At 40.7% G+C, this 26,520-nt stretch overlaps 1 protein-coding gene across 6 annotated transcripts in view; it reads right to left on the bottom strand.

Annotated features, from left to right (window-relative positions):
- Positions 1-19,010, bottom strand: part of MAP2K5 (mitogen-activated protein kinase kinase 5) — a 139,940-nt gene extending 120,930 nt beyond the window's left edge. For all 6 annotated transcript variants that reach the window (XM_075506420.1, XM_075506421.1, XM_075506423.1 and 3 more), the window contains exons 1-4: positions 18,775-19,010; positions 11,593-11,641; positions 6,191-6,258; positions 1,251-1,320 (exon numbers count right to left, since the gene is read on the bottom strand). In XM_075506420.1, coding sequence (XP_075362535.1) covers positions 1,251-1,320; positions 6,191-6,258; positions 11,593-11,641; positions 18,775-18,909 — 322 coding nt within the window. In that variant the 5' untranslated portion in view covers positions 18,910-19,010. The remainder of the gene's footprint in view (positions 1-1,250; positions 1,321-6,190; positions 6,259-11,592; positions 11,642-18,774) is intronic.
- Positions 19,011-26,520: the final 7,510 nt, after the last annotated feature.

Genomic DNA, 26,520 nt, shown 5'->3' with positions numbered 1-26,520 from the left:
AATGGCCTTCTACAGAAAGAGGTTCAGGAGAAAGGCTGAGACCCTCGCACCTCAGCCTGGGAAGAGGCGAGGGGGCAGAACGCAGCTTCCCCCTTCATAGCTGTCCTTGCATTCATTTCACGAGAACGTGCCTCGGCCGCTGACTGCTCTGGAGTCCTGCAGCTCGAGTATCTGGGAGTACCCCCTCTCAATCAGATCTTGCTAGCCTGAGCCATTAAAAAAAAAAAAAAATCTCCATATTCCCCTTGAATTCAAGTCTCTCTTCCACAGGAGCGTACTAAACTACCAGGAAACCCAGCCTCCTTTTGAGACCTTATTAGCATGTGTTTGAGAAGACTGTTGGTTAATTGCCCAATTCAAACTTCAGAGAGTTGTAAGTAATGGAAGTCTAGAATGTTTAATTGGGAAACTCATAGTATGATTATTTGTATAATATCAGTTAAGTGAGAAGAGTTTAATTTTTAATTATTTCAATTAATTTATTGCTGGGAGATTTACTTGGAGAATTTAAACCGTATCTGTTTCATCAATTAAGAATCAGAGATTCAAAGACTGGATAGTGAGAGCATCTGAATGAATCAGCAGAATTATGTAATGTATTAGTCTTTCTTTAACAATTATTTGAGTTCAGAGAGAGCGGTGCATTCCCAAAAACCTAACTAGCTGCCTACGGATTTTTGTTCAGGATGTAGATGACCTATTTTTTAATTGCCTCAGCCCACATAATTGATTACATCTTTCCCTGTTGAGGAGAACTATTAAAGTACTAGCGATCACTTTGATACCACTAAGTGCCCAAATCTCAAATAAAATGTGTCATGCATAGAGCTTCCGTGACAGACGTTTCCATTTTCAAAATGAACAATGACAGTCACATGCCCCAAGTCTGCTAGGCTGATTAATGATATTAAAAGATCTTAACAAACCCCAATTTTCCTAAGTATCCCAAACTTAAGTTATTCATCTGCTTTGGTTTGAATACATGCAGAACCACCACCAATGAGTTTTTTAAGTGTACATAAATATGTACTATGCAAACTGAATCTCGTTAGTCTAATTTACTCCAGTAAATTGGCTATTTTATATGCAATAAATGTAGTTTTCTCTACACTCCCCATAATAACGAATTCTTCTATCCAAATTAAGAGGTAAACATCATGTTATGTGCATTTAAACCTCCCGAAAACATAACTGTTGATGAAACAGTTTACTGATATCATCATTGTTGATTAGAATTTGTTAAGCATTACCTCTTGGATATATCTGTAGAGGCTCTATTAACTGTCCATTTACTTGCTGTTCCATTACAGTGGAGTAATACTGCAAAGAGATTAAAGAAAGAGATTACTCAGTAATGTATGAATAGTAGTAAGAGCACTTACGGATTGTTTAATTCAACGTATTTTATTTTTTATTTAAATTGCCATAGTACATATCAGCCTTTAGAATGCTTTCTCACCATTTGCAACGTTCACACAATAAAGTGGCATGGAGGAACATAAGTAAGGGGCTGTGATGCCCAGCACAGTACTGACTCCAGCACAGGGATCGGTCACGGGCTCAGCTAAGCAAGTTTCAGGCCCACCTGAAACCTGGGAATGCTTCAGAAGAGTGAGCACATGAAACATTTACAGCAAACACAGCAGTTGCCACACCTGGAGAAGCCAGGAAAACCAGTCAAATGTGGACACAAAGAAACGCTGTAAATATAGTAAAAAAAACCCTGTGCAATTAGGAAAACTCCAAGGGAGAAAAGGATCTGGAAACTATCCAAGAATTTGCAGTGATGAAGCACGGTCAGGGCAGTTGGGGTCACATCCCACATAAGCGGAGATGTCGTGCATTCCCTTAGCGTAGAAGTTTAATGCTCGGTAGGGTATGCAGAACAGCGTTACTAGAAAGCCACTGCAGACGTACCGAGACCTTGGGCTCTACAGGGACTGCTTGGAGTGATCTGCAGGGGGAGGTTTATTGATAAAAAAAGGCTAAGAACGGACAAAAAGGGATGCAAAAGTATCTGGGAATGTCAAGACCCAGGAAGACAGAAAATACCTGATGTGGTAAAAGGAAGCCTGAGAAGTGGCAGGAGGATGAAGAGTGGCCTTAAATGAAGAAATAAACATTTGGATTAAATAAATCAAAATCTTTATTAGCCTTTCATAATTGACCCTCACTCCTGAGGAGGGGTGAACACTCACCAGACAGGGCATTTAACATTACAACCAGAAAATTCTGGGGCAGGAGACAGACCTTGCTACGAGTTTACTGTCTATAACCCACACATCTCTCATCACGATGTGTTAAGTATTGAAAGCACATCACAAAGCACGTTTCTTTCGCAATCGCCGAACATCTTTGAAGCAAACATGCTGGCTGTGGGCCAGATCTTCATGCCATAAATCAGTGTAGCTCCGCTGACTTTCATGCTAATTCTCACCAGCCAAGTGTGGTCTAAGACTTCAGCATGTCACTGTTACCAGTGTTTTGTGATACTATTACTCAAACTGGCAAGAATGGATGTCAACAAGAAAAAAAATTCTAAGTCTCTATGGAATCAAACACATGTATTTCACTCACACCAATCGTTTCCCATAATGCAAGCATTTTTTACTTATGCAACTTAAAAAAAGACAAACATTTATTAACTACCTAACATTAGAAACCATTTTTCTTTCCTCTTACAACAGGATTAAACATGTGAACTATAGGAAGCAAACGTTAGATGGACATCAAAGTCAATTTATGTGCAGAAGTTTTTCAGTGCTTCTGTTTTTCACATTCATGTCAAAAAACAGGAAGAAATTTCCTTTTTGTGAAAAAACTGTTACGAAGAAAATTGCTGAGGGTTTAAGGATCCGTCCAGCCCCACCTCCTGTGTGTACGCCTAGTACGATGCCTGCTGCTAAAAGCATTGCCCTCATTAAAATCTCACCACTAGATTTTTGAGCGGGGCATCTCATTCATATTAGTGCACAAACATATAAATCCACATCTTAAATAACCGCGTGACACATGCTTTAGCTGTGCTTATACAGAGCAAAGCTATTCATTACAAAAGCCCACTTTTGAAATGATCAAGAGGTTTTTCAGGAGTCAGGACGACCCCATAGATTTATTTTGTATCGGGGGGTCATGAATAACATGCCAAATCCTCCCCCAAGTCCCTGTACCCCTTCATAAAAATGTGTCATCAGTACCTAATAGTTATAGAGCTGTGAAAGAATCTCCTGCTCCACGGGGGGCCAAAACGGCTTAAGAAAAACAAACTTTTTCATTACCATTTTACTAGTGACATTCTATGACCTGAAGACATATATATACACACAGTATAAACATATACTACATACTCTCTAGAATAATAAACTAAAATAAACATACATGAGACTGCTTCCTACCAAAAAAAAAAAAGGGGGGGGGGGGGGGGAGAGAGAGAGAGAGAGAGAAGAAAACATGGCCCTCTCCATTACTCAAACAGTGATGACAAGTAAATGAAATATCAATCATGTAAGCTGTCAACCTTTTGGGACAGCAATAACTGTTAACAAGTAGTCTGGAAAAATTGTCTGAAAATAACTTGTCCTCCACACATGAGCATTTGAGGTTTCCATGGAAAATTAAGATGCCAGTGGCTATTTGGAACATTGTTCAGGTATTCTTTTTAATGGAAAATTTGCCAGTTATTGATCCAGAGCATGTACCCCTTGCTTTCAAAAAGCTGCAAGCAACTTTCCAATCAGTGGCTGTCAAAAAAATTACTGCCTTTTTATACTGGTACAAGACAACAGCTAAAGTGCAACTCCACTGCTCCTCAATGTCTGTCTTTAATTAACCGCAGTGCACAACAGAAAAAGAATTTTATTTACCATTCCACAACATTTGCACAGGCATAATACAAAGTATTTCTGCACACTCTTAAAATAATTCCAGAACTGCCTGAAATAACTTACTGTCAAGTTCAGAAACCAAAGAACCTAAAGATAAGAGATCGTGCATGATTCAAAACATCTTCCCCAATTATAGTGTCATACCTGCACAGAAGAGATCTGCATTCTCAGAGAATTATTTTTTTGTTCTTAAACTGAAAGAAAACCCTTCACTTTCATTTTGGAGAATACTAGCAGAACTGGAGGCAAACTGCACCATGTCACAATTCCTAGAAATATTTTAGCAGCTGTTCAATCCTCCAAATATTTGTTGCAGGCCTCAAAATACTCAAAAATGAGTATTTTTCTTCCCAGTTGTATTCTTCAGGATTACAGTGATTAATTCCTTTTCTTGTAGGCTAAGAACATTTGTTTTCTTATAAACATATCCCAAAATGACACCTATAGGATGTTAGAAAAGTTAAACCATCAATGCAACACTCAAATAGAAAACTAGTTTAAAACTGAAGGGAAAATTTTCAGAGAAGAAAAGCTGCTGAAGCAGAAAGAAGTCATTTACAGGCATCCCATAATTTTTAAGGGAAAGCAGAGAGTTGAGCAATCATAACTGCAATGTACTGAAACTTTAACAGTAAGCTTGGAAGCATAGCAAAAAGATGACCTTACAAAGGCGTGATAAATCTCAAGACTGTGCCAGGAAAATTCAAGTTTTCCAGTTTAACAGCAAAAATGGCAGACATTTTATAAGGAAAAAAAAAAAAAAATCAAGAAACACAGGAAATTCCAGTGGGGGAAGCATTACCAGTGATCTACTTGAATGAAACAAAACAGAAAAACCTCAAACAAGCACAAAACCCCCTTGATTGCAGCAAGATTTTTCTTCCTTTCTTTCACACAACTGCCTTACACTCTTTAATATCAAACTTGTAATACAATGGTTTCACCTCCTCTGGAAAGAAAACTGCACATGAGAGGGGCTTATTTAACAAATCCCTTGAGTTTCACAGAGATCAATCACCATCATCTGGAACCTGCACTTCTTTCACCCCAGGATTAAGTCACAGGCAATGACTAAAGGCTCTCTGAACCAGGGTCTGCTAACAGACTTCCAGTCAATGAACGTCCACCCCAGCCTTCGCAAGGCAAGAAATAGTACAACCTCTGCAGATAGCAAAAGGATCGGAATTTCACTCAGGAAGCCTTCCTGGAGCCTAGAAAACATGAGCCCCCTTCATGGGAAACATCCATCGTTTGATGTATTTATGTGCTAAGTTCACAATAACAAAGCTACATCATTTTGCCAAACACCAGAGAATATGTGCCCAAGAGAGATCCATTAAGCAGAGACTCAGGCAAGATGTAAGTGATCCAAGCATGTCTCTGCTCTGCTTCCTCTGCAACGGGGAACTGATGAGAAGGACTAAACCGAAGTCATTAAGTCCCACAAAAACCCCCTACAATGGTACTAAACAGGGCTTGTTTCTGGTATGTTCCAAGTTAAGGCCATTAAAAGAGCGAGAAGTGCACTTTATAAGGAACTAGCAGTCCATCTGGCTTAGAGAGAAAATACCCATTTGTTATTTTCTCGCTTATCAATTTCATTTGAAAGGAAATGTTAAATGATTTTTTTTCACTTACGTCTGCAACATGAAAGATACACTGAAGCTATATTAAAATTATTTTGTTTCAATAAGTAACTGCATACTTTATTTCTGTAGACAGATTTTATATTTATCAGTATCTAGATAGAGATTTTACACACATCTTGTATATAAAGGCACACACTGACACACATATATCTCATATTAAAAAACAGAAAATACATCTTTAAATCCTCTATGAATATTGAGCCCGCAGCTACAATGAAACTCTTCTGTTAGGAGGGGTGAAACAGTCTCCAGATGAAAGTAGATTTTGAAAAATTTTTAGAGCCCAGGGGTTCATTTTTAATGAGCCGTTACTTTAAGTACTGCATAAAAAATACAAGAAATTGATAGTCCATTTAGCCTGCACTATACCTAATGCAAAAGTCATTAAGATGCATTATTCTTAATGTTTATGATATGATCAGTAAGTGTACAAGTCTTTTTTTTTTTTTTTAAAAAAAGTCAAGCATGTCCATCTATCTCATGTGATACAGTTTTTAAACACCTACACTTAATACAGGAATATTACACTGTGAACTTAATACAGGAATATTGTACTGTGAACACTGCAGCTTACATTAACACTTTGATACAAGCAAAGATACACAAACAGAAATGGAAAAACATGGAAAATACCAGCGTTTGTTATACTGTACCTACATAGGATAGCATGGCTTTCATTTCTTCATCGCTTCTAACAGTAATCCGATCACCATCTTCATCTTCATCTAACAAAGAAATGTATTACATTCATGAACAATGAAAGAAGGATATTTACAATTTTAATATGTAAAGTTTTCACCTGGACTTTTAGAAGCAAATAAAAATACAAAGAATGTTTAAGCCAACTACACAGGTACCCAGGTACTCTGAAATAAGAAAGTATAATGATTCCAAACATTAATTAACAAAGACTACAATTACATCTAAAAAGGGGGCATGAACAAAGTGCTCAAAACTTTGCTCTCAACAGTTCTTTTACTGCCAGAACCTCTCCAGAAGCCGAGCGCCTTGCACGTGCTGTAATAACCCCCGCTGAAACCCATCAAGGTATTATTTTGACACAGCAAACAGAAAGTAAAGTTTCTCAGTGTGCTTCGATCCTCCCAGATGGAGTTAAGTTTTGGTGGTTTCTTTCATCAGAATTACTAGAAATTTTAAAAAAAGGAAAAAAAAAATTAAATTGTTTTCCTCCCACTAAAACCTTGTGGTCTTACTGTCAACCCTACCTCAACTCACCTGCCCTATGCCAAGTTCCTCCCTGTGCCCCCATCCCCATTACAAATGCACGGGCATCTCTGCTTCTTCGTGACACAGCAATGCCGACTTAAAAACAGTAACTTACAAGCGGACACAAATCCGCAATGTTCATATAGAGGGATTTAGACAAAGGCAGAAGTTTGTGAATAAGCAAAACCAGTCTGTGTCTTTGTTCATAGTGCAGCTGTGGGTGAAGAGGCGGCAGGAGGCACGAGTAGCATTACCAGGCAATCACGGTTTCGTGATGATGGCTCAGGCGCAGCCACAAACACACAGACAAGGCACTTCTGGCGTAAGGAAAGAGGCTGCTGTAGAAACAGAACCAGAGGAAAGGGAGCAAGATTCGGAAAGGCTCCAGCAGAGCAAGGCATTCAGAAAGAATTATTAATACGAAGATCTGAAGGAGGAATAGACTTTCCAAAGACATATGGCAGGATTCAGCAGGTGCAGATTTACCAGGGGGCTCAATCCCCCCCATTAGCACCAGCTGGTGCAACAACACGCTCCAATGTCACAAGCCGCAGTTGCTGAGACACCCCGTGCGGTTCCTTCACTCCGACGGGAGCAGTGTCCACCTCGTCCTCCTCTCCTGCCCTAGTCCTCGTGAAAAGTTCATACGCTTTCACTGATGGGAGACCGGCACCAGTTGCCAGACGAATGGAACAGATCCCTCCCCTCCAAATCAGTTACAAAATGTTAATTTCTTTTTATTGCTCTAGCTTTGGGAGAGAAGGGAGGGGTTAATGATCTGCCTCCAATTTTTGCCTGCTGCAATTTAAATATGTTCCTTAGATACTTATTAAAAAAAAAAACAACACAAAAACCCCCACAAGCACATTGGTGTATACCCCAGTTTTACATTTGTTTTTTTCCCTTTGGATCTCTTTGAAAAGAAAACAATAACAGAACATCCAACTGATACCAAAGAATGGCTGACAAATTCACACACCTTTTTGGCCAGAAAACATCTATTGTGGGCAATCTCAAACATGCAGGCCCATTTGAGTTGGGATATTTAAAAGGCCTGAGACACCCACCTCTTCCTGAAAGCTGATGGGGCTCCGTGTGTCAGGACATGTCCACACACATGAGGACGGACAGACCAGAACAATTCTGCCTGCGCTCCAAGTTGCAAGCAAGCTGGTCAGGAAGCCGTATGGTTACAAAAGAAAAGGACTCTGCCCAAGCTAACGTGCACCGGGAAATCAAGGAGCAACATACACACCATGTTTCAAACACCTATTAAATACCAAAGGGTGAGGACATGGAGGTGAGTGAGTGCATTTATACGCCTTCAGGACTGTAGCAGGTTTGCTCCCGACCAGCTCAGGATGCCAGCAGAGGCTGGGGCAGTCTGTCTGTCTGTCCCCATCTCTATCGATGCGCTCTGATACACGTGCTCTCTGCAATCACGGCCCCTGCGTATTACGTCAGCAAAAAAAAGTGCCATTATGTCCCTGGATGAAAACTCACTCTTGCTCCTAGTTGTGCACAAGAATCTGGGAAGAGGTCCGAGTCAACAAATTAAAACTACCTGAGAAAAGGAGTTTGTTCATTTTGCCTCTGAAAACCTTGCAGGTAATTCTGAGGCTATAACAAAAAAAGCAAAACAATGCAGAAGAGAGAGCAAAACAACAAGAAAAAAATAATAAGAAAAAAAAGCCACAAAATAATAAGAAAAAAAAAAGACACAAACCCCTTAGAATTACACTTTAAAAATGTGCCAGAAGAGAGCTATGGGACACTGGAAACATGGAAGCTGGAAGAGGAACTAGATAGCACAGTGATGTCCTCCAAGAGCCTTGTTTCATGGAAATTTAACTGGTGAACTGCCAGATTGCTAAAACTACTTGCTAGGGTTACCAGCCTGCAGCGAGTCATGAATGATGAAAAGATTAAGAAGAGTTAGTGAGTTGAAACTGAATGCTTCCTTGCCTGGAAACATTTTAGGCAGAAAGGAGGAGGAGTTGTAAAACTGCTACCTGGCCGAAACCCAAGTCCCAGTCGCAGTGTGTAACGGAGTAAGAAAGGCTGAAGAAGCAGCTGTTGGAATAGCGAACACAACAAACGCCATGCATCAACAAGAAGGGATCAGAGTAAAATGCAGAAGAGGGGAAACATATGACAGAGAGAGATGAATATACGGAGGTAAAAGCTGTTAAACAAGCCTGGCTTGATGGAACAAACTGAGCTGAGACAACCAAAAATGAAAAAAAAGCTGGAAAACTCTCAGAGCCCACTTGCAAAATGTTTATTTTAAAACAAACAAACAAACACACACAAAACCCCACACATTATTCATTTCAAATGATTAAGAAATTAACGCTGAAGTTCTCAGAACTGCAAAATTCCTGATGGTGGTACAAAGAGAATAAATTAAAAATATGTTGATGAAAAGGCAGAAAATATTACCTAGCATTAAAAAAGCCAAATCTAAAATAGCCAGGTAATGCTTGTAAAGAGCAAAACCAGAAAAAAAAAATTCTCGTATCTGTGCAGAGATCCTTTGCCATCCTACCATGACATTTAAGCGGGCACAGCCCAAAAAACTAGCTAGATATGACACATGGGTTCAGAAAGATTTCCAGGCTTCTCTACTTGCCTAGAGCACAGCAATACGATTTTCCAGCACATTAGGGAAGCAAAAGTAGAACCAAAAAATCCTATGTACTGGCTGGATTTTGCTAATGTCACTTAAAATGGAGGAAGAAATCCTTGCAAGATACCAAACAGAGTGCAGCAGATGGTAAATATTATGAAGCAATCTTCAGAAAAATCTGCAGTGTGTCACAAATATACAAAATGGCAGAGTTTGGATAAAAGGATCATAACAGGCCATATGTTGTTAGTGATTTTATTTGTAGCGATGTGTAATACAATGGTGAAATCCACATAAAGGTCCAACAGTAGGAGAAGTGCAGCCCCAGGTAGGAGCTGCAATGGATGGTACGCTGTAGATAACAATAACTAAACAAACAGTAGAGGCGCCTGCTCTGGATGGCAATTATCCTCATCTGAAGCAGCAATGAAGCAGGTGAGAACGAAGCTTAAGCTGGTAAAATCCAGGCATTTGATATGGAAAAAGTAACCAGAAAAATCACGCATCAATATACATAACATATTTTAGATGCCAGTTAAATGGCAGGGGAAATGGTTTTGTGCAGATGTAAATGACAGACTAGAGACATGAACTGAAAGCACAGAAGCAGATGTTAGAAGACACAACGAAATAAGTATTTCCAGGAAAGTTCTACACATGGTACCATTAATATGGGCTACTGCCCTGATTGCAGCGACTGCTACTGGTGCATGAAGTTCAAACAAAGCTAATGTGTGATGTGGGAGGTATGTAAAAAATATTAACAAATCATAAAAAAAAAAAAAAGGCAAGGTCTGGAGCCTGGTGTTGCTCAAGTCTCTTTAGAAAGTCTCGTTTTAAAAAGCAGGGCAGGAGAAATGTCAAGACTATGGAGAAATAACACTTATAATCTCCATTCTTAGGTTTCTGGTATTTTAGGAGAGAAAACCACAAATATATGAAAGAAAAATGGAAAGCACTGAATAGTACTTGAAGGACCATAAAACAATGTTTCCTTTGATTATCTACATGCAGAATTATCCAGAAAGCTCTAAAAAGGGGAGAAATGCTAACAAGAATGCAAGGCCCCATCTTGTCATATCTGCTCTCTCACCTTCAGCATCACTACCTTACTCACGTAACACTTCTAATACCCTCCAGCTCCTTCTTGCTATTGTATCTCTATCAAAGGAAAACACAGAGTTACACAGAAAAAAACACATATAATAAACATTAAAAGGGAATAGCAGGAGCCCTCTCCACTTGGAATAAAACTCTAGCTCAGTATCTTATCCCCTAAGACACAGCCGTTTGACCCCCCGTTGCAGCTTATTGCTCTCCAGATAGGACAATGCCCCAGGAATCCCCCCAAAAATAAAAACGAACAGGGTTCAAAGAATAAAGCCGAAACAGATATCAGCAGATATAGGCCTAAATCTGCACTAACCATCACCAAGAGCTTTCCTAACTCAGCAAAAGCATAATACAACCATTTTCACGAGGTGCAAGTACCATTATGGACCACCTCAACATACAGCTTTCTCAGATCCTACACAGAAGCTATTTTTCCCAGCTTCTCAAACAGACCCCCGTGGCCTTTTAGGAGTTATTACTACTGCCCAAGTCCAACCAGGTGCCATTTTCCTGCAGCTCTCATACCTCCTCCAGGAGCTGAAGCTGAATAACTACTGACACCTCCCACTCTCGCACGGGGGACAGAGAAGATGGTGTATTTAGCTTGAGCCCAGCAGAAGAAAAAAAAGGAAAACTAAAAACACAGCAGTCCTCCTAGCAAAAAACAGATGTTTGTTCCAGTGAAAGGAAACATTAACTTCTAATGCTGCTATATTTGGTACAAAATCTGTACATTGTACCATATTTCTGTAAAAACTGCTGCTCTTTTTGGTTTCTTCCAATGGAGGATTAAAATTTTAAATTTAGACCTACAGGTACTTTATACTTTTCATTTAATTTGAGCAATATAATTGCAGTGAGGAGTAAGAGCATGGTAAGGTCATGCTGGTAATTAAAGCTATATTGTAGAAATATGCTCATTCAAGATGTGATTAAATAATAAAATATTGCTTAGTTCAGTATCATCATTAAACTTGCATTAATGCATAAATATTTAACTGTAACATATAATGAATGTAAACATTATTTATTTTAAAAATGACAGCCCTATAACGTGACAAAGGAGACAGTTTATACAAGTCATACTTACACTCAAATGCTGTTGTCGTTGCATCCGGCAAAACTTGACCGATGACGTCCTAAAATGTAAAGAAGAATTAGCTGTATATCAAATGAGAAATGCATGAGACATTTAGAGTAAACCACCTTAATTGGTCCCCAGCTGCAGGCAGAAGACTTAAAGTCCTGCTACTCACCACTGCCCCAAAATTACAAACTTTTTAGTGCACAACACAAATCAGTAAAAATCACAGCGCTCTTCTCCTTCCTCTCCAAGTTACCTTGAGGGAAACTGTTTTCTTTTTAAATAACTCAATCATAATTGCAAACAATCAGTGTTGTCTGTTCTTGCAGTTTAAAGCATCGATTTTGTCTGTAGGTTATAAAAAAATTTACATCTAACTCACTGAGGTAAGTCAGAAAAACAGAGGTTTATGAATGGCTTTTTCCATAAGAAAGCACACTTTCTCTCTCAGTCCTCCTGCTTACATCACCCCGACTCCTCCTCGCCACCTCTGAACAACTGCCCTGGTCCTCCCTCCCACCACAAGGTAACCTCATCACGCGGCTCCATCTCCTGCCCTGCCTGCAGCTCAGGAACCACAGGGTAACAAACAGCTCTGGATGGGTTTAGGGCTGCCATCGTGAATTAAAACAGTAGCTGTGAGACTGAACGAATTTTTGTTGCTTTCACTCCACAACTGCCCGGGAAAGCGGCAGGACCCAGCAGCTGCGCCGAGTTGCCTGCTGCTGCCTCGCAAAGCAGCGCTGTGTCTCAAGATGCTCTCCACGCCATGCAAGCCAGAAAGTTTGGAGGGCTCTTTGTCATTCTTAATTGGAATTTAAACTTCTTCAAAACTTGGCAGATGGATTCAAATATGTTGGCTGCCCTGGAGGAAATAAGGTTAAAATAGCTGAAGAAGTGGAAGCACTAACCTGGAAGGCAACCTCCAGCCTCGGCGTTATAACGATGCCACGCAATCCCTTTCTTAAGGGAGATGTGAGCTGCGCGTACACAAGCCCATCACAAAACGCACTGAACATTTCCAAGTGTTGCACATCTCTGATCCAAACCAGCATTTTTTTGCTAACACAAGCCTTTCCGGTACAACTAAACTGAGAGGAGGAGGAGAGCTTTTTTCTTTTTTAACCTTTCCATACAGCATTTACTCAAAATTCAGTGAAAAATGCGCTCAGACTGAAGTCATCCTGGCCTCCCAGTGTATGTGCTGTTGTCAGCCTTTGCGAGGCTGCAATATGTTATGTCAGGGCACGGCATAAATGCACAGCATGGTTTTTTCCTTCCTGCTGCCTGATTTCTCATGTCAGACAATCTCTCCACCGACAGTGTCACAAAGTGATTAGAAATTAATGAACAACAATATTTATTGTGGTATGTACACTGAGCATCTCAGGGTGCTAAGCACCCCCCCCCCCCATATCAAAGCTTTAGTGATCACTGTCCTGTTGCTTTTCTTTTCTCTATTTTTTCATTTAGTCTAAAAATTGGAAATTAAACATTCTGTGCAATGTTAGAGAGACACAATTAATACAATGAGAAAGCAGCAAAAGCAACCTAAAGATTTCCACAGAGCTACCTGAAGCAAATAATATTTCTAAAACTTTCTCATGTTGTCTCTTCATTTTAGATGCTAAAATAAATCAACAGTATGCAATTTAAGCTATTAATTGTATACAAAAAGACAAAAGATGTGCAACACAGGTTACCTAATGATTCTAATGATATAGATTGTAAATTTGTGGAGTCAAAAAAAGGAAAAAAAAAAAACCCAAAAAACCAAAACATTGCCATGTTAACAACAATTCTTTCATTTAAATACTTCTACAGGGTTTGACAGCTCCATCGGTCCTCTGTCAAAAGCCAGCTGAGCTGCACCCTCTGTCCCTAACAAGAAATTAAAGTCTTGCCTAAACAGAAGACTGTGCTGTTAACTAATTATTTCTAAATCCATTTAGTTAAACATTGAAAATTCCTCAGCAAACACACTTTAATTGCGTTAGATTTAAGCCACTTGTAAAATGTTCTTATGTGGGCACACAGATGCTTCCATTAAATGCATTTAAAAATTGTTATAAGAACAGAACCCCAATTCTGGGGTATTTACAAGCTGTATTTAAGAGGTGTGTGAGCACGGCACTGAGACGGAGACAGTTCTGATGGCCCCAAATGGCTGCTGGGAAAGCTCCAAGACTCCCAAGGCTGTGACAGCACTGAAACAGTGATGGTAAATTCTTTTTTTTTTTTTTTCCTATTCAGAATAACTTTTTCTATATATTGGGACTTCTTTAAAATTAATAATAATGAAGTACATAATTTAAGAACTATGCACCATAACTCTGCCTTACACTAAATAAATAGTTAAAAAGAAAGCCCCACTAACAACCACAAAAAAACTTTGCTCCGGTCAACTTTCAGTATTTCTATTAAATTAATGCATCTGAGAAAAAGTAGCCTTGCAGGGAGTGGGAGGGAGGGAAATCACACCATTACTCTGTTGTTACCGTAGTATTTTTATCAGCTACATAAGACGTCCATGCTCAAACATTCAGCAGACCTCTCAGTGACCCAAGCTTAAAGGATTACTCTAAATTTCAACAGATTATGGGTTTTCTACTACCACAAGAGCGACCACAAACAATACTACAACTTGTAGACATGGTTCAAGTGGGCTTACGTACACAATAGCTTCTATTTTATCTTACAAAACTGAAAAGCCTCTAACAATGAAGAGAAAAATCAGGGAATGGCAGCTGAAACAAGAACTCCATCAAATCTGCTCTCTAAAAGAGCTGTGGAGCACTCATCTCGGGCAAGAAAGCAGAAAATGTGAAAGCACTGCTTTAACAACAGTGTAAATATTGAAACTGTGGCCTCACTCCCGTTTCAGTTAAAACTTGTTTTATCTCAGTATGACATCATGAAGTTATCCTGAATTAACACCAAGTGCTTAAATACTCCAGTGACAGCCAGGGCAAACGAATCTAGACAGCCTGATGAGAAAAATAAGCTCATTGTAATTCCTTTAGCAGTGCCTTTAAAATAAATCTGTTTACTGGTAACTTACAGGTCTGCAAAGCTGATATACACAGAACATATTTAAAGTGACATTATGAAGAACAGCTCTTAGCACCCAGTGTAGGAAAGTAATCAAGAAAATGCCTAACCTAAAGCATACAAGCAGTGCCGCTTCCATGGGTCAAGCACTGTCCTGTTGAGTCAAGGCCAACCACCAGCACCAACCTGCAGGTATCAGGTTTTCTGGTTTGAATACCTGCTACACAGTTTAGTAGCTGTAAAGGCTCCTCCAAGAGACAGAATTAGAGCAGCTGAAAATTAAGAAATGTGTCATTTAGTGTGTAAGGCATTGCACTGAGCATCATACTCCTGACTCCAACAGGTTATATTATGGCTACAGACAGGGTATTTGGTGACTCTATACCGCAGCTTCTTCTCTGAAAGAGGAGGATGGAAATTATCTTGCATGCCAGCCTGAGATGCTGCAAGACTACACTCATTTGTAGTTACAAAGCTGTTCACACTTCTAGGATGCTAAATTAACAAAAATCATGTTTAAAAAAAAAAATCTCGCTGTTTTCAAAGATAATTTTATGGGGTTTTCCTAATACAAAGCAGACCATGGGACGGTGCCTCTACCTCAGAAGGAAGAACAGCCTTACTACACAGCTAATTCAAGGCTCTCCCAAGCCCCCAGTTCCCACCAATGCTAGAGATCTGGGGGTATGCACCTGGTTTTCGGAACTGGCTACCAAATGTGCTTCTGCAGTTCCAAGCAACATGGTACTTCCCATCAAACCACTTGGACTGCAGGTACGTGGAGCACGAACCTGCTGTGGTCTGGACCACACCACGCAGAGAGCGAGATCAGTGCTAAACAGGGCAAACTACGGGGATTATTCAGAGCTTGATTGTGCCCCAAACAGCAGGAGCTATGAAAAAAGGAGTACCTTGTGCTCCTGTGTTTTCAATTTAGAGAGACATGGACAATAAGGGAAACAGTGGGGTCTGACCGGATTATTAGTATTCAGTAGTTTACCTTCGTAGGGAATGTCTCAATTCTCCACACTATCTTTAATTGATACTCTAACACATAAGCCCTCTGTAATTGCCTACCAGGTGAGTGAAAATTACAGTGAAGGCAGAAGGACAAGAGGAGACTGGGTCGGCCCCACTCCTGCCCTCCTCACCACACTTGGGGCCCCCCCAGCCACATATGGTGCCAGATCTACCACGCTTTAGCGTATGGAGCCTTACTTCAATTTCTGTAGGTAACAGATAAAGTAAGTGCATGTGCATACTGTGATGGCACCTCCTGAAACACAATCAGTTAGACAAATGAGGGCCTTGAGACAGTTCAGACCTTATTAAACCTCGTCCTTCTTAAGATTTCAGAGTCCACAAGAGAGTTTTTGACATGAAAACAACAATCATCGAACGGTACTACTGCACGGCTGCACTCCCAGCTGAACACTGGCATAACACCCGTCATCCCCACATCTGAGATTTCCACTGACAGCGAGAAATGTGTCATCACCTACCAACTCACCATAGGTAATCCAACACTTTGTTAGGACAGAGGTACTGCTGTCGCTGCTACCCTCGATGCAATAGCCTAACAGCAGATAACTGAAAATTATCATCAACAACACAGACGTGACCTGATGCAGAAATCTATCCACTTTCACTCGACAAAGAGCTGGGACTTTTCAACCCAGGAACCATTCATATTCTTCTATCAGCACGTGGAAATAATTTGGTGTGCAGATGGCTGGAGACAGACCCACGTCTGCAGAGGAGCCGGGTGAAGAGAACCACAGGTGATCTGCAGCACCTGCATCTTCTCAGAATACCGTTAACACAGTGATCTCAACCTGCACCGCGCAGAACTGCGAACAGCACGCGTGGGCACCCACCTAGCGCAGTTCTCCATAGTGCTCTGCTGTGCTAAATGAAACAACTGCGAAAGGGTACCACTCCCCACTTCATCAGCTGTGCCCGGCTTGGGTAGAAGTGCCTACAGCACAGGCCATGGACATCACCAAATGTTTTGTGGTTGCCTCAGTGTGCAGAGCTTCCTACACAAACATCACAGAAGTTTGGGAAGAATGTCGATGATCACTGAACACGAGTCCAACAACAGAAACCAGGATTTTCGTAAGAAACCCAGCAATGTACACTCCTGTCATGTTCCACCATCATCCGCTGACTGGAGAAACTACCACCAATGCCATGAAACGGGAAGCTCAACCTGCTCATAACTGGAAAAATACATTTTTAAAAGTCCAGTAGATCTGCTAGGCGGCTGCAAACAAACAACTAAAGCGAGCATCAAAATCGTGTGCAGAGGGGGAAGAATCAGAAACCTCCTCTTTTCTCAGCGACTTCAAAAGCGATGCACAACAAGACGAGCGTTGCATCGGAGCTACTTCAACAGCTGTACTATTTGAGATCTGATTCCAAAAGGCATGCTTTCTCTTAGTACTGTATCACAACTGAACACAGAGGTTCATTTTAACTTCAGGTCAACAAGTCATACACTAGCCTCAGCTGGAACCTGATGGAGCAGCTATAGGAGCTACAGCAGAAACTGCAGGTGCAGAGTCTCACATGTAAGATACGGTCCAACCACTGAATTACAGCTGTGCCGCCTGAAGCCCTCTCTAGCTTTAGACACAGGTCCCCATACCTCACTGCTACCCTAAATGAAGACTCCTGGAGCACCCGTAGGGTCAGCACCCCTGTAGGGCCACAGGCTCAGAGTAAACCATAGGCTCCGGTTCCTACTGCATACGCAGTTTAAGCTTAAACAGCTCTTTTTTTCAATCTACTTGTTAAAGAGATTACACAGGTCAATTTTAAGGCCCAGGTACCCACAGCTGCTTTTATGCTGAAGCAACAAGGATGAAAACTAAAAAGCAAAATGGTTTTGCAAAGCTATGCCCTCAACCTGACAACATTTCTTTATTTACTTTTAAGCAATATGACCAAACTTAAATTTCCCATAATTCTAAAATGCCAAAGGATAGTCCAAGCATCAGTGATTATTTCCCTTTATTTGGGAAAAACAGGAAAACGTGAAGCAGAGTGTGGAGTAAACCTGGCTCAGATTTGCATCACTTGTCTTTTAAGGGGTGAGCAGGTTGTCCCAGGCTTGCTGTGTAACCACAGCAATCTCCAAAGGGAAACTGCCCCTCCCAAAAATCTCACTGATCTGTCAAAAGTTCTGCTCCATCTCCTCCATCTATAGAAAGCCTTAGATAATGCTAGATGTTAGGAAGAATGAAACCCAGAACATCTGCCATCCGCTCCAATTACCTCTGCAATCTTCTGTAGGCCCAACATCGACCATTTTCCAGCAAATCAACCCCTTAATCCCCACGTGTCTTCTCAGTAAAATGTAACACGTTGAAAGAGATCTGCAGAAGCCCTCTCCAATATTAGTAACAACAGAAAAAATTAAATATGCACCTGATCTGTGGTATGGAAAGATTTTTCTTTAGAGAAATAGGGGCACACAGAGTCTCTAGCAGAGATGTGTTCTGTAGGAAAGATGAGGGCATCCTGAAGGAAATAAGTATGACCTGCACACAAGGATTAGACTTTCCTTTGGGCTAAGGATGCAATTAAGAAGAAACAGTAAGTGGGATAAATATCCACTGCCGTTTCTGAGTAAACAGAGGATCCGTGTATACTTGATGTGCAGATGGGGAGAAAATAAGGCAGGCAGGGGTCGAGGGCAGTTCAGGGCAAAGGAGATGCAGCAAACCCATAGCACAGCAATGGCCAACATCATTTGCCAACACCGTCGCTCTGCAGTCGGGGTCCTCCTGACCGCTTCACCGCAGCCAAGCGCTTCTCTGCACCTGAGAGCAAAACCACCCCCCTAAAGCGGGGGGGACACAGGCGCTGACCCAGGCCCGTGATTTCTGTCAGCCTCTACCAGAACCACTTTCCCGTTAAAACTTTCCGGCGCAGACACGAGGCACCAAAAAAAGCCCGTCCCTAAAAAACACCCTTCCCCTTCCAGGAAGGTTTTTTGTTTCCACTTTCCCCACCCGACCCGAGTGTCCAGTCGGCGCTCCCGGAGCCGCCGCGTTCCCCCGGCCACCCCCTCTCCTCCCGGGCTGCGAGGGGAGGGGGTGTCCCGGGACTGCCGCCCCCGCCGGGACTCACCAGCACGTCCCTGAAGAGCAGCTGAGGTGCCGAGTGGACGGTCCAGTCGACGGCCCCGCCGTCGGGGATCTTGATGCGGATCACCAGCGCCTGGCTCTCCATGGCGCGGGAGGGGCCGCAGAGCAGCCAGAGCATCCCCGCCCCGGCGGGCTCACATGCTGCGGCGGGCCGCGGGCGGCGGCTACCGAGCAGGGCCGAGGCTGCGCCGCCCCGCCCCGCCCGCAGGAAGGACTCGCTGCCCCGGAACCAAAACGGAAGGGCCGGGAGGAGGGAGAACTAGAGGAGGAGGAGGAGGAGGAGGAGGAGGAAGGGAAGGAGGGAGGAGGAGGAGGAGGAGGAGGAAGGGGAGGAGGGGGAGGAGGGGGAGGAGGGGGAGGAGGGGGAGGAGGGGGAGGAGGGGGAGGAAGGGGAGGAAGGGGAGGAAGGGGAGGAAGGGGAGGAAGGGGAGGCGGGAGCGGAGGCGGCGCCATGTTGCGGGAGGAGGCGGCCAGCAGCGCTGTGGCAGCCCGCCCCGGGGAAGCAGCAGGAATCGCTCCGGAAAGCGGAGGGGCACCGATTTTAATATTCCCCCCCCCCATTATGCCTTCTACTTTTAACAGGAAACCCACTGTTGAGACAGCAATCAGACAGAGTCAGGCTTGGACTCCTGCATTCGTTAAAAAGTGTGGAGGGTCCCCAGTGCTGCCCGTCTTCACAATTCAGAGTAATGAATTGGGGTCCCCTCCAGTAACAGCTTCTTAAGAACTCATGGGGCTTTTGTCTTCAGGTTATTCAAACTAACACATAAAAATACATACACGCAAACATAAATCTGCGTGTGTGTGCGTGGCCAACTCACGCAGTCCATACATCGCTGCTCTGCCTCAGCGCAACCCACTCTGGCCCTTATAGTCAGACTACAACACACACGAATAGATTGGGCAACTGGAAACAGGGCTACTCTGTGCTCTGCTCCTTACTGTAATGTCCAAACACCTGTATTAACGTGCTTTAAGCAGTTTTGCCAATAGCCGTCACATACTTCGCTCTTTCTCCAAATCACAGAATACTCAGCTAGATATCTCCTATACTGACGTCCGGGTAAAATTCTTTCATCGCAGAGTTTTTCCATGTCTGTTCAGCGGTGCAGCTGAGAACAGCCCATTTCAAAACACAGCCCATTTTAAAGGATAGCTCTGACGACAGAAAATCCCCGTTAAAAGCTTACGTCCAGCTTTGCCAGCAGCAGCAAAGAGTGGTGATGTGTTTGAGCGTGACAGCTATGTCACCTCCCTGCCGCAATCACAAGCCATGATACGCTACATGCAGCTTTTTAAAAAAAGCTTTTTGCCTGACAGAAGTTAAGAGGGAAGGCCCTCCGCTCTGCACGGCTCTGCAGCACTAAACTGTCCAGTTCTTTTTAGTGGGAGAAGAGCATTAATCTCAATTGTAGGCTATTGATCTGTACATTTTATCACCATCTCTCACATTATCATATATGACAAACTGGACTATTTGAGTTATATTATCAATTTAGAGGGGGGAAAAATGGAAGGTATATTTCATTCCTGAAACATCTTCAAGCTTCCTCATATTACAATTCTACTTCGTTTGAGCTTTAGAAAAAAAAGGATCTTTCAATGGCCATTAGCAGAGATAAATTCTCTCTCTGTTCAATAACTTTATAATTTAGTTCCTACACTAGAAATTAATAGAGCCCCAACTCCTAAGTATCTAAGGGATTGGTGCTGCCCACACAGACGTCTTTCTGTTCAAATGAACCTTTTACCTACAGTCCCTGTATACCTTTCAGTCAGGTTCATTTCAATCAGACTCATTTTCTATTAAATTTTAAAGAATAGGATACAAAATCATAGAATTTCTATAGAACCGCAATTTTTCTAAAATGTCTTGTTCATTTACAAGACTATGGGGAAAACCAACTCAATTTGCCAAATTTGCATAAATATTATGTAGCTTTTCCAGGGCTAATCATAACCTTAATCCCCCATTCTGATTTGTGTTGATGCAGCTGTAATCAAACTTCAAGGTTTTTTACATCTTAGGAAGTAAAGTGCATCAAGCATGTGTTTCTTGATACAGGTTTGGTTTTGCCACATATTTCTTTAAAACCCATCTTTCCTAAGAAATTTTCATTCTAATTACACCAACATTTGAAACAAATAGTTAAATTTTATTTTATCATCCTGCAGAATTGCTACTATGAGAACAGAACTTCACCAAAATCTATTTTTATATTGGGGGAAAAAATTGTCTAGCAAGACCACAGGTATTTTTTAATGTGCATTATAAAATATTCTTAAAGTTCAGTATTTTACTGTCCCAAGAATCTCCTCTTTAAAAGTGTCCGACACAGGAAGTTCAAGAATTCCAGAAAGCCACAGCAAAAAATAATTAAGCAGTCTGATTTTCTCCACTAAATCCAGATGACATGCTGTCAGCAAGAAATATGCATGGATTTCCTATTTATAATTACGTATCCAAAGTTATTGTCTATCCACAATGAAATAACATTCAAAATCTGCAAAGGAACAATATATCAGTTCTTTAATTACAGGAGGATCATGAAGCCCATGACTTCTATAAATTCTGTTTTTATTTGTGGGGGGGAAACATCCTCCATCAGTGCCACTGACTTCCAGGCTGGTTTTACGCTACAAGCGCAAGAACAACTGTCTCATCACAGTCTGCTGCTGCTCTCTGCTGCTTTCCATTGCGGTTAGAGAGGACAGAGGAAATCCAGAGATGGCCACGAAAAGAAAATATATGTTTGTTTTCAAGGAAAAGCAGAATGCTGACACAGAAAGATACTAAAATGATTAGATTTGCCATGCTGCGGAATCTCACAGGAGTATCGGTGAGTGGTAGGGGAAAAATGCTGTACCCCACTGATTGCCTGGAACATGGTTATCATGATAATTTGCAAGGCCCTCAAAAAGTAAGGAAATAAGTTATTACTTGTTTCCCTCTCTAATTCCCACTGCAAAGGAAGTTATCTAACACAAGTCATCTTCTATCTTTGCACTACCACAGACATTATATAATGAAGTTTTGAGTCCCTCTACCAAAACTCCATAAAAAGAAGAGGGAGGAACGGAAAAGCTGACTCCCCTGACCCTATTCTTGAATATTCCTGTTCCAGGACCTGTATCGCGGAGGTTTTCCTTGCCGTTGGTGGGGGGATGTGCGAGCTCAGTTTCAGGAGTGACTCAGGCCAATGCAGGTGAAAAACGCAGTGCTTAGAACTTACATAGTCCTCTTTACCCAGCATTTCTTGACGTACGTGCTACATGCTATTTTTATAATAATCCTTATGATATGCCCATTGTAAATATTCAGTGGAAACGAAAGCAGGTAAATTATGCCAATTGCACTGGGCTGTATCAAAGAGTTGAAGTGCACCACAACCAGCATCAGGACCCAAAACTAACCTCCTCTAGTCCTGTGCTCAGACCGTTGGATAGAAGGAAATGAGGCACAGGAAGGAAGCTGAAGATGAGTCAAAGTCCTATGTCTTCATTATAGCTCCTACTGAGCATCTCTGGGAAATTTTAACCTCGCTACTACTAGAATTTGCCCAGCTATGACATAGGAATAGCATGCATTTACCATGTAACAGACCAAATAGTTAACATTTGTTAACTACGTGTGCTAAAAGTTATTCAACGTTTTAACTATTATTTTGGAATACTGTATTACCAGTACTGCACTATATTACATATAATTCAGATATAGTATAAAAAACAGACTCCGAGGAAGCAGAATCTACATGACAGTCCTTGGTTCACTAAATTCAATTTATCACCTCTGCTTCCTCCCTGTACCAGTTTCTAGGTAGGTATTATACATAACAAAGGATAAGCTCTTCATTTCCTAGAGAAAATGGCACCTGATCATTGCTTTAGTAGCATACATTTTCATGACTTTTTTTTTTTTAAGAGATTAAGACATAACTTCCGATGTAGATAAAATAACATATCATGGTGAAATTCACCTTTTTTTCCTTCCCACATCTTCAGATTGCCAGTGAGTGCAGCAAACTGAATTCCCTTAGGCTTATGAAAAAAGTAGGTCAACAGTGTCCAGACTTTCTAAACATATTCTTCCCTAAAATGCATCTCCCAGGAAAGAATCACCCAAGTGTACCAGCTTGATCAATACATGTATGGATTAAGATCCCTTAAAACCTGCATTAAAACTTGCAGAAAACTAGCTGCCTTCCTTCCGTGCCTTCCCACTACCCCTTGCCGTCACTTTGCACAGGCTTGAACAGGCAGAAACACTTTGCACAGGCTCTCTGGAGTAAGAGGCAAAGGATTGTTTGTGAATCAAGTATCAGGAAATAAATCGATCTTACTTTCAATTCACTGGGAGCAGAATCTGGCCTCAAATAGATCTTTTAAAACTCTTTCTCATAGTAAACTCATCTTGAACTGAAAAAAAAAAACCCACTAAACTTGACTGAGGCTGAATTATTAAATGTTTAGCTCTTGCTTTAAATTATGATCACATTTTGAAATAAAGCAGATTACAAGCATGTTTTATGTGTGTTTTAAAGGCTAGATATGATACACAATTACTGAAAAATTACAACATAAACTATACCAGTTGGATCGAGCAAAAATGGCTGTGTATCGTTAATGATGTTACTGTACCCCACCAGACCAGCTTCAGGGGCTGCATAATTGTTTTTCTGTCAAGCTATAAATTCTTGACTAACAACAAAATCATTGTGATTTTTCTTACTAAATAATTCATATATCACAAAGCATGTATATAACCAGGCCCATGAATCACTAAACATGTGACAATTTTATCTAATGGTATTTCTTCTTGTAAGAATAAAGATAGGTTTGACTTTGCAATATTTTATAATCTTGTTCAAAAATTTCAAGTGTTCTTTAAAAGTGGTCTATTTTGAAATTTACATTTTAAACTTGAAAGTTTCCTTGATCAGACTTTTTGTCTGAAGGATTGCTTTTAATCATGTTTTACAGTTTTAATGCTATTAGGATTATTAATATCACTGAAAGTAATAAATTGGTTTTATAATGAACTAGAACAGGGCTCATAAACTGTGCTTAAAGTGATGCAATTGCTATTAAAATCACTCTAAGCCATATGTATTCTACCTTACCAAGCAAACAGCAACCATAATGCATCCAAACTGGCTGAATTATAACACAGAGTATTCCATCATTTCAAACCTTACTGGCTTCCTCTGTATTTTTTTAAATGCTGAACAGATACATATTTGAGTTTTCCATAAGACCTCGTCACTGAAAATGTTAATAATCTGGATCATTTATAGGTTCAACTCAGACAAAATCATGATCTCAAACAGTCTGCTGCAGAAAGCTCTCATGCTACAAGGACATCGTTACTTTCTAAATACATATCACAGTGCATTTACTAGAAGATTATGATGTATTAGCATAAATAATTAAGGTTAAACTCCACTCATCTATGAGTAATACATATTTTGTGATACATTAGCCCTCTTTATTTCAGCTGCATTTATTCACTTACTAGTTCACAAAGGTCAGTAATTGACATTGAGTGTCCCAATCATTAATGCAAATTTGGATGTTCTACTGCACACATCCTTTATTTAAAAGACTTAAATGCAAACACAGTAGTAACATCTTATTCTTTTCTAGAAATCAAAAACCCTTTTAAATAAACTTGGAATATATTAGCGACAATTTTTACTCTACGTTCCCCTTGCTGTAATGCCAAAGCTGCCACTTTTTCTTAGGTGTATTTAAACTGAAAAATACAGCCCAAGAAAGCATAACATGACATCTACTTCCATAAATACGTATATTTTGGGATGAAATCAAGACAACTCTCAGAATTATTAACTTCCTTTTCTGTAGTGAACATGATTAAGGAGTTACAGCAAAAGCCAATTTAAATTAAATGGCCAAAGTAAATAATATATGAAGCAAAATTTCCTTTGTTTCAGGCAAAGTTGGTCTAAACCAGAGGCCTAAGGGCATTCAACTATTAAGAAATACCTAAGTTTCATTCAATAATAATGTGCATCAGGGAGATCTATAATTATGGTTTGCAAAGAGATTTAGACATCAAGGATCTTTTTACTGCTATTAGATTCTCAAAGGGGACTATTTAGTCAACTCACACTTTCCTACTTCGTTTTTCTTGCCTACAGAATGATTCCAATAAATTCTGTTTCATCAGAAATCTGTCCCTGACAAAATACAGTAACACTTCTCTTTCGAGTGCTGGAAGAATGAACTCTGGATTCCTGTTCTCCCTTTCCAGAAAGCATTAGTAATGGAAGGGGTATCAATAGGTTTGAGAATACTTACAGCTGAAGAATACCAGGCTGAGGCAAGCAACTTCTTAAAACCCAGGATTTTTTTTGCTCATTCTCAGTCCCATTCTAGACATCCTTCCTACGAAATCCATCCTTCCCCATCCGGACACCAACCCACTCCCTCTATTCCACTAAAACCGTTTTTGCTAAAGTCTCTCATTTACTCAGTACATTTGTCAGAGAATGAACGTTTCCTCCACTCCATTGTCCTGTAGGAGCTCCAGAAGCTCCACATCATCGTTCCCCTTCCCTTCTACAACTTCTTTAATCTCAGCAGTTAAAAAAAAAAAAAAAGTATTAAAAAAAAGTAGCCTTTCTCTCTGTTGATGAGTAATTAACTTGCCTTCCTACTTTGCCGCTGCAGAGTTGGAACTGCTTTGAATAAGTAAATTAGCTGGTACCAGTGTACTTTGCCATAAGAGCTTGGAAACTTGGACTGACGGTTTCTCTCAAATGATTGACTCAAATTAAAGTGAAGGTTATTGATGTAGTTATCGTTTTACAGATTTTCAGTATTCATACTGTTCATTGAGCACAAGTGAGCCTGGCAAGCCCAAGAAAGCACACGTGGGAGCTCAGAATTGCATACCAGCACAGGTACATCACTTTGTCAGATAGTTCTGTTGTTACATTTGGGATACTGCTGCTCTACTTTGCAGAGTTCTGAGAAACTAAATCTGTTCAGGCCTGCCAACTTTTGCATGCAGAGTAAGCAGAAATATGAAAAAACAAAGATCAGTCTGAAAGATTCTACCTAATGCTGCTATGCACTCAGAATTACAGTAGGTCAATGACACAAAGCAAGCTGAGGACAGATCTAACTTCTGCTTAAGTCAATGAAAGGTCAGTTGGCTCCAGGTTTCTCTGAAGACTGGAGAAAAGCACTGGATATCGCTCCAGGGAAAGAAAGGGCATCAAGAAGGGGACACAGCAACTTATTTTTGAGACAATGTGCAAGTACTAATAAACACTTGGGAATATCAATCCTCACTAGTATCTAAATCTAGTATTAATTTACATTGGGAAAAAAGCTAAGAACTTCAAGTTGAAACTTGTGTCCACCTGAAGGTTAGCAAGTAGTACATCTCCCAGTGATAAAAGGAGTGCTATTATATGTAAAAATGATATTTAAGTACAATGAGGTGCCTGGAACATGTTTGCATTACTAGTCAAAGAACATCACTGAAACAAACATGAGAACACCCATGTGTTACCATAATTTGGAGGAGCAGACAATAACAGAAAACATTATTTCTTGGGGTACTATCATTAGTGCTACACAGTCTCTAGCGAAACATTTGTCAAACGTACAAAAAGGTATAAAAGTGAAATATAGTAATTAAGACCTGGGTGTTATCGATTGTGTGGCTTAAGTAATTTTTCACAACAAACATAAGATTTAA

Source organism: Mycteria americana, chromosome 6, assembly GCF_035582795.1.
Source record: "Mycteria americana isolate JAX WOST 10 ecotype Jacksonville Zoo and Gardens chromosome 6, USCA_MyAme_1.0, whole genome shotgun sequence".
Lineage (NCBI taxonomy): Eukaryota > Metazoa > Chordata > Aves > Ciconiiformes > Ciconiidae > Mycteria > Mycteria americana.
Note: the sequence above shows the minus strand (reverse complement) of the source record. Positions and strands in the feature narration are given on the sequence as shown.